Source organism: Gadus macrocephalus, chromosome 13 (assembly GCF_031168955.1).
Source record: "Gadus macrocephalus chromosome 13, ASM3116895v1".
Lineage (NCBI taxonomy): Eukaryota > Metazoa > Chordata > Actinopteri > Gadiformes > Gadidae > Gadus > Gadus macrocephalus.
The window spans coordinates 10,239,059-10,250,860 of NC_082394.1; the positions used below are offsets into that span (position 1 = coordinate 10,239,059).

Here is an 11,802-nt window from a genome sequence, read left to right on the forward strand (position 1 = left end):
TAACATAATCATTGTTGTCCTCCCTCCGCTCCACCGCTGCTATTTCTCTAGAATATGATCTCCTCTGTGATTGGACACATCTATATTCCTATAACCCGGAAGTTGGGCGGTGCTGCTGTTTAGCTGTCGAGTCACCTCTGCCAGATTGGAGGAAAACAAACTGCCTGGTATAATGCAAAATAACGGGAGATCCTGCATATCAAATCAAAACCAGGGCGTGTAGAAACCTTGTTTATAAAACCGGTCTAACTTTATCAGCAGTCCTTCGCGAAAATGATGGAAGAAATTGACCGGTTCCAAGTGCCTCCTGTCAACGGAGAGACGCAGCCTCTGGTGAGCAGACTAGACGTTTCCATCACATTATTTTCTCAGATTCTGTACGTGCAAAGTGTATCGTTCAGACTTAATGGGTTGTCTGATGTGCTCCTGGTGCCTTATAGGATATATGAGAGAACGTCGAAAGCATTATGCCCGTACTATACAATTAAATCAGCAATGTTAAACGGCTTCGGGCTGATATATGTTGCTATAATAATGATGACGTTTGACTAAATGATTCACCTGCTCAAAGAAGTACGAGGAGTTTAGCTGTACTATCAGATCTTCTATTTGTCCATCTGCAATTCTACCGGCTTTTTCTCTAGTTGGTTTCTGTCCCAGCCGAGACTGCGGACTATTGCCTTCGCGGTTGACCAGAGCATAGGCCTAGTACTATTTGAGCATGGTCATGTTAAATACGCTACATATATTTTCACCGAAAGTTAAGATGCACGATCCAAAATTGTCAATACATCCTTTGGTATTTAACCTCATCATCTAAGTGACTACGGGTCAGATGTATGTATAGGCCTATCCGGCCAGGCCCAGTTATCCAGCCTTCGTCTCAAACAGCTGTCCCTCTCACAGTGTTGGCCCAGTCGGAGGTGCTCATTGCTTATCATCATGTCCATGCCTGTTTAGTACACGCTAGAGAGGCTTGTTGAGGCAGGTGAAAGCAGGAAAAAACGTTCCTTTTATTATGCTGGAGCATCTGCTAATCTGATTAGTTTCCTCCACTGGGTTCTCTAATGTGATCTTTGGTAGAGATGAGTCAATCCTGAATTATTGAGGTTGACACTCAAAACATTGATTAACAGTATTGGTAGAATCCAACAATTAAAAATCCTCTTTCCATATTATGATGTTAGCGTTCTTGAAATGTGGAACGCTTTTGTGTTTTCTTTCACTTCCAATTAAATATTACTACTCTGACTCTAGATTGGCCAGGTGTAATCTGACAAGCCCTCTGTACTGACATAAATCTGTCTGCAATTCTATTTGACTGAGGAAGTGGGCATGCATCAACGGTGGATAATCCTATTTAATGTCAAGGAAACAGATAATGGAACAAGTTTTTGTTTGCATGTTAGTTCATGGAGACGTGTCATATTATGATGGCCTTACTGTATAATTTGGACCCCTTTCCCTATTGTGCATTAAATCAAAGTCATATACACAAGCAGGGTGATGTACATGCAATGATAAAGGGCATGTCAAGCACGCTTTCGAGCATGTCCTGAGAAACAAGACACACTTATCTCTTTTTGCTAGTGCCTGAGTGTTCACGTGTCTGTCTCCACGCATTCATTCACGCATGTATGAGTATAGTGTTATTGGAACACGACCCAGTCGAGTGTAATATCCTTGTGAGGTCACCTTAAACTGATTGGTAGTTTCTGAGTTTGTGTGACATTGTTATAGCCTTTATATCGTAGTGCCATTGTCATTCCTATTCACAACACTTTGTTTTCTTATGGTCCCCTGATGATCACCTAATACTCACCTAATAGTCTTCTATTGGCCAAAAGGAAGCAGTGATGTGTAATCCAACCAATCGGCTGCTGTCCACTGCGTCAGCAGCATAGTGCCTCTTCATCATCGTAGGCCGTAAAACAGCCCACCACACCGGCTGATAAAAATGGACTTAGAAGGAGAGGCCACTTCCTCAATCATTGTGTTCGTGTAGTACACACACACACACACACACACACACACACACACACACACACACACACACACACACACACACACACACACACACACACACACACACACACACACACACACACACACACACACACACACACACCTGTGTTATTACTATTTATTTCAATATGGCCAAGTGCTTGTTTCTGAAGGTCAGAGCTGATTGTACACGCGCAATCAGTGTTTTTTGTATTAGATACTTAGCAGCACCAGGCGCTCACCCAAGTATCCGGATCAAGGCCTCATGTGTGTACTTTTTAAACCAAAGGGTCAACATGTGTATATTATATATTGATCAACAACTTGGTACATTATTATTGTTATCAGGTTTAGCAAAACCAGCTGCAGCAGCGGATGAGTTATTGAAGACTGGGCAGTTCTCAAGGCCAGCTAAAATGCGTGCCCATCTTCCCATAACACATTTCTTTATGTTTAAATTTGAAATATATATTGAGATATATTACTTTAATTTGAGCACAGGGCACCCTGTTTTCATGGGTCCCAATAGCCTATCACTTACCCACCAACAGTTCCAGGAATAGACTCTATTTCTTTTGATATTTCCCATCATTGGAAGCCGGCGGATCCCTCGTTGATGACCTCATTGATGCTAAATCCCCTTTTCATCATTCACTGCGGACCCTGATAAAAGCCTCCAATGGGGGTTGTTTTCCAAACAGACCAAACCTCCATCCTCCTACAGTGAAAGCTGGTGTGAAAACCCGGCAGGAAGGAGAGCGATTGCGCAGCAGCGTAGGCATAATGATCCAGGGGACGTGGCTATCTGTCACCAGTGCCATGAAAGGCTTCATGTCTGCAGGGGAGACTCCTTCAACGAGGACCCCTGACTCCCGCACCATGCCTTCTCCAGCGCCTTCATTTGAGACCGATAGGGCTGTATTCTGTTTCCTCTGCAGCTCACATTTGTTTTTTCAGCCAGTGGATGGCCCGTGACCACCAGATGATTCTATTATTCACCTGATCTGGCCACCCCGCGGATTACAGTAAACAACTTTACGGCTCGTTGAGTAGCAGTGGCTGCTATAGGGAAACAGGATCTTCAGTCATCGCTGAAATATGGATTGAAATGATTGGCGGCTGATAACTCTGATTGTTACGTGATCATTATGTTCAATCTTCTCTCTTGGTGTCGGTCGTGATGCCACAGGCATGATGATAACACCTTTTTGCAGGAGGCGACCGTTGAAAAGAATGTGTGAGAGGAAATTTGATTGAAAAATTCTCCTCCTACTGTCATTGCTTGATACGTTAATTTTAGTTAGGCCCCATGTTATTGGATTACTTATTTGGTATATATCACATCATTCTGTCTGGAGCGAAACTGAATTAGGCCCATATTTCCCTATAGTTAATCCTTCTAACATTTAGCTTTTACAGATTAATGAGATTGCCATGAAAAAAGAATCTGTTGATAACAATCAATGCATCTCTGTAGCTATCAGTCTAATTTGTGCAGTCTCGATGTTTTCTGTATAAATGAATGGCTCATGTTTGAGCTGCGACATCATGCCCGTGTCATGGAGTGTCTTTGTTGCTCCTTCTCTTTTGGAGGCATAGCGTCTGATTTATCCCTGTGAATGCAGGCTAATTGTGAGGCGGCGCCTGGCAGCCTTTTCCCCATGTGTCCCTGTGGAGTCCTCCCCGTATGCAACAAGAGCGGGCCTGTGGGCTAAACATAATGCCGGCCTCTGTTGGTGGAGCTAGCCAAGGCCCAGGCCAGTGAAGCCCCAGCCCCGGCTCTCTGTACGTCAGGAAACCTCCCCTCCAACAGTTACAGAACCCCCCTCTGTTCTCCCACGACCTCGCCTCTCTGTGTTGTCCCCGCCGGTGAGAGGCTAGAGAACCCCCTCTGTAGGCTCTCTGGATCTGCCTACCCCTGGCGTCCACGGTAGCACGTTGGCTAGCTACAACCCCTTCTGGGGATCGGGCTGTAGCAGGCCTCAGTAAATGCTGCCGAGGCATGCTCTATTCTGGGTTGAATATGGTTCAACCGTGCTTAGAGCACAGGTTGGAAAGGCCATTGCCATTACTACAACTAAGGAAGTAAATTAAAATGTATCCAATCAAATGTAATATCATCAATGAATTTATTATATCTACAAGTTATACTGTCGTATGGCTTGCGTTAAACAAAATCCTATTTTGTTAAAGCAGTTGAGAATTCCTGTAACAATATTATTTCTTTCAGGACCCTGCAGCATCTTCCACCTCCGAGGCCGACTCTGATACCAGGGAGGGAGAGACGGTGGCCATGAACTACAAGCCCTCGCCCCTGCAAGTTCAAATAGGTACTACAACAACCACAAGGCAATCAAGACATCAATAAATCATACCTCATCGTGTCATACCACGGTTAGGGTCGGAGTTGGTCCCTATGTTACCCTTTTCAGAAAGTCATAGTCGGTAATGTGGTTTTAAAATCATATGTTGTACATTGTATTCCATCAAGTCATTTATTAAAAATAAGTGTTATGGTAAATGCCGTATATTTAATGCTGAATACATGATTACGTCACATCTGCTTTCTGGAAATCAGTAGGTCCATTTGACTATAAAAAGCAACAAACGCATATTACTAAAACAGATGTATTCAATTAATATCGACCCTTGTGCTTGTGAAGTCTGCCATCTTGAGTGGCTTGATCAATAGTGAGTTGTTTAGCTCAGTTTTAGCCAGTGCTCACTCTCTGCTAGCCTGCTAGATTAAAACACCCAGAGTGGCCAGGTTGGAGTTAAGTTAGTAGACAGACTCAAAAGTTTTCCTCACCTCTCTTTAGTCCCCTTTATATCTTGGCCTGGACAGGATTAAGTCATGTCAGCAATAAGTGGCATTAATGTAAAGGATGGTGGCCTGGCCTGCCACATTGGGTAGACATTACAGTAGAGAAGACTGGGGTAAACTGATTTGCATTGATTGTCTTACAACATGGCTTTCATGCAGCGCAACATATCCAGAATATATCGAGTTTTCAGGATACTGGTCAGGATAGTGTCATTGTAAGGATGTCTTGTTTTACAGCTGTAATGTACTGGGTGTGATCCCGTTGGACGCAGCCTACTAGTAGGCATCCTTGAGCAAGCTGCCTAACCCTTACCTGATCTTTAATGACTAGCAACCCGCTCCAGATAAAAGCATCTGCAAAATAAATAGAAAGCTAGACTAACTATTGTGAGAAAAAAATAAGGAATGGGTAGAGTAGTGCTGGTGCTCTTAGGGTGCACTCACACTAGGCCATCTGGCCGTGGCCGTTGGCCGTCGCAACTGTGGCCTGGCCACGGTAGGCTCTTGTACATACGTCATCACGTCGTAACACGTCTTCACCAAGCGTCCGCTGCATGGACCATAATAAAGTCATTGATTCGGGGATTCTCCCAAATACATCGGAATTCTTGTGGGTCTTCTCCAACTGTGCCTGAATAGCATTGTCTGCCCAAATTGCTAACAGACACTCAACTTCTATTTGGGTCCAACGTGAACCAACAGTTGAACCGCTTGACGCCATGTTTACCGTTAAATGGGAAAGAAGGCTCGTCGCCTTTATTATGCCCATGGTCGTCGCATGGTCTATACGTCATCCAGCTCAGGTTGCGTAGCCGTGCGTTTGCGCATGTCGGCTCATTAGCATCTGTACCGTGGCGGCCCGTACCGTAGCAGCACACCTCTCCCAAGTGGCCAAGTTGGCCTGGCCTGGCCAGACTGGCCACACTCACCCTGCAGATTTGAGCACGGTTAGGTGTGAAAACGGCCACGGCCACGGCCAGATGGCCTAGTGTGAGTGCACCTTAGACGTCATGTGATATTAACCGGTGATGTCATATCCTGTGGTTGCTCAGAGAAACAGAGGGATCTGGCCAGGAAGGGATCCGTGAAGAATGGCACGGTGGGAAGTCCTGTGAACCAGCAGCCCAAGAAGAACGCCAGGACAAGGTAATAACCAAGCCTACTGTATAAACCACCTCAAGGCTAATGTGCAGCAACTCCAGATAAAGTTTGAGGAAATTCAAATGCATAAGTGGTAGGACATCAGAGGCCCTCATTATTTTTTGCTAACGCACCTCGGAAGCTGTCTCCTTCCTGATGTAATAACCCCAAACACGCACCACGATTCTTCATAAGGCTCAGGATTTGTGAGAGTAAACAATAATTGCGATTCTATTGTGGGAGTCGGCTGTACTGTTGGCCTGCAGTCTCTCCTGGATTAGTGGGGATGCGAAGGGCGGCCGCAACCATTGGTCTCATAGAAAGGAAATGAGCTGCTCCCACAGCCCAGGGTTCAGCAGACTAATGCCAATTTCCTGTGTGAGTCACAGAAGAGTGTTTCCCGTTAGAAGAGAGAGTTATGGAGCCGGTCTGTGTTTATTTGCTTGACATTTAATTTCATCCACCATTGTGAAATGATTCCTCTAAATCAATGTGCATTCTGGCTGTCATTGTTCTCTTTTGGGTTTTCTTTTCTCTCCCTCGCTTCAGACTGGTGGTTCCAAACAAAGGCTACTCGTCCTTAGACCAGAGTCCAGACGAGAAGCCCCTGGTGGCCCTGGACACTGACAGGTAAGTGCTTGTCCTGTTTGTCCTCCTCACATAGTATGATTGTACTAAATATGGTCACCGTCATGCCATACCAGATTCTGATGTTTTAAAAAGGGTACATCAAGTCAAGCATATCCGTTGAAGCTCTGTAGTGTAACTTCAGACATAACGTCTTTTAACATGGCTAAGGGGCAGTGTTTGTGTGGAACAGGACAGGTACTCCTCTAGAAATGACAAGTCCTCTGATTAACACGGGAGAAGATTGGATTTGGGACAGCTAATCATCTCTGAGACCTTTTTCCCCATGGGTTTGGTCCTGACCCACCGTGACTGTGCTTCTGGCACGTCTTAGCCCCCGGAGTATCGCACTGATCAGGGCACCTCGCTGCCTCGCTCGTCTGGAATAAGCCCCTTGCTGAACCAGCAGGAGATTACATCACTTTGTATTGCATCACACACTGGCATGCGCGGTGATTCACGGTGGCACAATGGCGTTTTTTATGCTCACTCGATTCAATTACGCTGTTCACACTGGCACATGATCAGTCGGGGTAGGTGATCCGGATTGACGCCATGCAATTGAGCGAGCCGTGTTTGCTTGGTGTTGTTTGTGTATTATGCAGGCGGTTGAGCTACAAATGGCTGTTGTGTTTAGTTTATTCAAGGAGATATGTCTTATTCAATCTCCTTGAATACTACCAGTCTCCTCTGTCAAAAATGCTGTTTAATGAAGCCATAAATGAATCATTGAAAAATTATTCATTCAAAATGCTTCACTGATTAAATATTTAACGGGAAGCTATCAAAATAATGAATTTGGGGATTTCTATGTATTCATAATATTTATATATAATTAACAACGCTATTCGTTCCTCCTTCCTCAGTGACGACGACTTTGACATGTCCAGATACTCGTCATCGGGATACTCCTCAGCCGAGGTGAGATGTCTGAGGGACCAGGTATCTATAAACACACTATAGTCTATAATACCACCACCCTGCCCAACCACACCACCACCATCACCTCCATCACCTCGTCCCATACCCACGCCAGGTAACCCCCTCCTGGCCACGGTCAGGCCCGACACGCCCCTAAGCGGTCCATGTATGGAGCTAGTCCTGTGGTAGGCCTGCCAGCGTACCACCTTTTGCTTGCTTCCCTTTATTTGGTGTTCATTGTAGATCGTACGCATTGTTCTCCATTAAGCATCCTTTTTGTTGTAATGCATGCTTTTCTAAATTGTTTTTATTTAAAGGGCAACTAAAGGGTAAGTGTCAGTCGTAACTTTTATTTAGACTAAAACCGACTTCTTGTGTTCCATGAGAGAGAGTGTGAGGGGTCAAACGTTGTCAAAACAAATGTCACACTCGCTTAAGCTACGCTGCGCCGCTAATTGAAAACTTCCGCTCTGGGAAAGGGTTTTTACTTCCCCCGTTTATCAACATTATCGATTTAAGACAAGTGATGGGTGATGCCCAAACCGTCCATTTTCATTTTGATAAAGCGATTTCAGGGTGAACTTACCCTTTAACACAAACATGATTAAGAAACTGTCGAGCCCACTGAAATAAAAGTGCAGCGCGAGCACGCGACGCAAACCTCCCCCTGACATTCTTCTCTGTTTTGTCTTTGTTTGTCTTTGTTTGTGTTTGTTTGTTTGGTCCGGCGTTGCTGCGCGTGCAGCAGATCAACCAGGACCTGAACATCCAGCTGCTGAAGGACGGCTACCGGCTGGACGAGATCCCCGACGACGAGGACCTGGACCTCATCCCTCCCAAGGCCGTGAACCCCACCTGCTACTGCTGCCAGTCGGCCCCGTCCACGGCCTGTCAGATCCAGTAGCAAGCGCCCCCCCCCCAGAACCCCCACCCTATACCCTACCCCCTACACTCTACACCCACCGCCCCCCCCCCACCCAACCACCACCCACCACACACCCACCATGCTGAAGTCAGTTAACCACCCGGGTGGCGCCAATGGCCGGTTACTTTGGAGAAGAGGAAGAGCTGGCCTTTGGTGAGATAATTAGTGAAGCTTCAAATGAAAAAGAATATAGTCTCAAGAAAAAGGGGTTGAATTGTATATTAGCTCTGAGCTATCCGAACGCACGCTCCTCCTATGGTAGGATCTGTGCGTCTTGCTCTCCCGGGGTGTGTATTCAGAGAGGACTTTGAAACTGAAAAATGATCCTCTTTTTTGTTTTGTTTTTCTTCTCTTTGTTTTCCTCCTTTAATGAACTTTGGAAGGGCAAAGGGGCCAGACATTGTTGAAAATAGAATGAGAAGATGTGGAATCAGCCAGACCACTGTGGCAGTGCACCAGACATTCACTCGGCGCCTAGTGATGACACGCGTCACGTGTGGTTTTAAATTGTCTCAGAAGGAAAGGCGGCGGCCATTGGTGTCGTTTTTTTCCCCCTCCTTTCTTGGTTCGCCCTTCCCATCACTTTGTGTTGTCTTCCTGTTTATGAATGATTATAGGTCATGCGTGTGTGTGTGTGTGTGAGAGAGATTGTACAGGAACTGTAAAAACAACAATGCTAATGCTTATAACTACACCTGTTAATGGAGTCGTTGAATCGCCAACAGTTGAGTAACGTAGCTAAAAACAGTCTGCTGTTATAGTGAGGTCATAACTACTTAAATAGGTCCAATTCTGAGTCGATTTTAACTTTAAGTATTTTACCAAGAACAAAAAAAAAACAAGGAAGACGCATAAGACGGTTTTGCATGTTGCTCGTGGCGTTGTGTACAGCCCATGCAGATGTTTATCAGCCTCTAGCTACATGAACAGACTTTAGTGCCAAGTACTTATGATATTGGTCGCACTTTCATACATCCATATAGTATTACCTTCACTTTGCTGCAATATCCATAGATTGAAAAGAAAGAACTTGATGCTAATTAGAATTAATGGCAGAATACGCAAGTTCACTTAATTTATTCACTTGTCTTTTACTTGGAGGGCAAGGCTTTCATAATACTCTAATACCAAAATGGAGACAATTTTTCTTTGGGCAGAGTATTGGCAATTTTAAAATAAGCAAGAGGCTTAGCTATCTGCTGTTTGCCAGAATCCATGTGCGCAGAAGAAAATTAAATATAGCCCATTTTGTTTGCCTCATAATGTCACGAGTTATGCTGGCTGTCCCCCGAACCCAGATAACAAAATGGTGTTATGTTAGGAGAAAAAATGGGGCATGCTATGTGACCCTCGCAGGAATGAACTCAGACATGCAGCTGTCAATGTAACCCTGATATCCTTCTGAATGAAACTGAAGGAAGGAGAGAGAGAGCAAGAGATTGTTGTATTGCTGGTGTCCTTACTGAGATAGCTACCAACACGGGGCACTTCCCTCTTCATTTAGTACATCATATCAAAAGTTTACGACTTTCCTTTTGTATTTTTTAGTATTTTTGTGTTTGTATGTTTCCACATTTGCACATCACCTTTTTGACCATGTGTTCCGGTCAACGGATTCATAAACACTGTCCATTATCTGTCAGTTATAATAATGGAAAAAAAACTGTACACGCGTATGTAGCACCCCAAACCCCAAGGTATGGTCAATGCTTAGTTTTCCAGTTGAATAACCATGTATGAAAGGGACGTGGTTCAGTGTTTTAAAAGACTGGAGGGCATGCTCGATGGCAATGTTTACTGTAAACCGTCAGTTGTCCGCTATGATTTCCAATAGAAGCGTTTAATATATATATATTTTTTGTTGACTACACTGAGACTTTGACATGCTGGTTGTTTTTATTTTGTTGTATGTGCCATCGCATTTTTGTTTTGTTGCTGAGTACGCACTGTTGTTTGGAAGTCCCTAAGTATTCGATTCCTAATCAGGTGAATTGAAACATCCAATAGCCGGGTTCTGCTCTCATTCTAGACATGGGGAAGTCCTGGCTGGTGGGCCACTGTGACTAGAAAAATCATATTCATGATGGAGTAAGTTCATTTCTTTTCAATTCGCTGCTCTTAAAATGTGTTGTGTATTTGTGTATATGGGACCATTGCTGATTTCTGTAACCTAGATCAGAGGACGTGCATTGGAATAGAGCGTTTCGATCCTGGTATTGATGTGGAATCAAACCAATATGGACATTGTTTATTTTACCCTTAGTTTTCAAACTGCACTCATTTCATATGGCTATTAATTGAAATGTTACACATGAGTATTTAGAATTTTGGATACTTGTCCCCCTCACCAAAATGCACAAGAATTCTCCCTCAAATTTGTTCCACATCTACACTGTTCCTCTTACAAAGTTTACAATCCTAATGTTTTGCCTGGAACATTGTGGATGCTTTGACCAGGCAAAACAGTAAAGTTTTTTTGCTTGATTATCAATGTGTTCTGCATTGGGCACATTTTACCAGTGGCGTTCTTGTTGATCATCTCCGCTCAGCAAAGTTTGCCCATAGGCCTGTACCTACAGGACTCAACATAGCAGTTATTCAAAAAATCTGATGTTCACATCTAGGTGCTACCTATGCTTGTATGAATTAACCAACTGCAACTAAATCCCAATTGAATTCAATGGGAAAGACTACCGTACTACGACAGTACATCGCAAGGCAGCCTTTAGCTTGGGCAAGCACACTACCGTTCAGGAGCGACCATCTTGTGTTATTGTAATCGTCATGCCAACTCAAAGATACACTACTTTCAGCCATTGGTGTGCAAACTGTGGTGTGGTGTTGCTCACTGTTTACTTAAGTAGCTCCTGCCTTAAGTGATGCATTGTAACGGAGGGATATTTTATCAGCAGTCGTACATGTTTTATTTATTTTAAGTATGGGAAACGATTCATTTTAACATAGAGATGCTTTTAATTTGCCAGATGCTTATTGTTATGATTGTATAGACAAATGTGAACTGATTCCATTTGGTATTTAACAGTGTTAATGTTCGGTGTACTGTAACATATCGAAAAATAAATATAAAATATCTGGAGTCTTGGAATTCCCTCACTTTTATTTATAAGGTAGTATTCTGGACTTGTCTGCTGTGTGATGACTGAATGAATAGTTATTAGAGTTACCACTCTCTTTCCGTCATAGTTTTCATATGTTAGTACTGCTAGATGGTAAGATGAGTTTGTCATACAATGTCATACGAGTAGTTGCAACTTTATCCTCCCGAGTACTGATCAATCTCTGGGGGGAGGGGGGATTACCTGCAGAACAGAATGTGTGACATCACAAGAAAGGCCCAAGG

General features: G+C 44.0%; 1 protein-coding gene across 4 annotated transcripts; it reads left to right on the forward strand.

The window, feature by feature from the left end:
* Positions 1-82: 82 nt before the first annotated feature.
* fam219aa (family with sequence similarity 219 member Aa) lies at positions 83-11,538 on the forward strand. 4 transcript variants are annotated; one of them, XM_060069814.1, is made up of 6 exons: positions 83-333; positions 4,235-4,334; positions 5,881-5,974; positions 6,518-6,598; positions 7,462-7,537; positions 8,262-11,538. In XM_060069814.1, the coding sequence occupies exons 1-6, from the start codon at positions 274-276 to the stop codon at positions 8,418-8,420; spliced, it is 570 nt and encodes a 189-aa protein (XP_059925797.1). In that variant the 5' UTR covers positions 83-273; the 3' UTR covers positions 8,421-11,538. The 4 variants fall into 4 exon arrangements, with proteins under 4 accessions (XP_059925797.1, XP_059925799.1, XP_059925798.1 ...); XM_060069816.1 differs by having other exon boundaries at positions 7,462-7,516; positions 8,265-11,538; XM_060069815.1 differs by having other exon boundaries at positions 84-333; positions 7,462-7,516.
* Positions 11,539-11,802: the final 264 nt, after the last annotated feature.

Coding starts and splice junctions, on each gene's coding strand:
- fam219aa (XM_060069814.1), top strand. CDS start 274: ATGATGGAAGAAATTGACCGGTTCCAAGTGCCTCCTGTCAACGGAGAG. Junction 334..4,234: donor ACGGAGAGACGCAGCCTCTG/GTGAGCAGACTA, acceptor TATTTCTTTCAG/GACCCTGCAGCATCTTCCAC. Junction 6,599..7,461: donor GTGGCCCTGGACACTGACAG/GTAAGTGCTTGT, acceptor CTCCTTCCTCAG/TGACGACGACTTTGACATGT.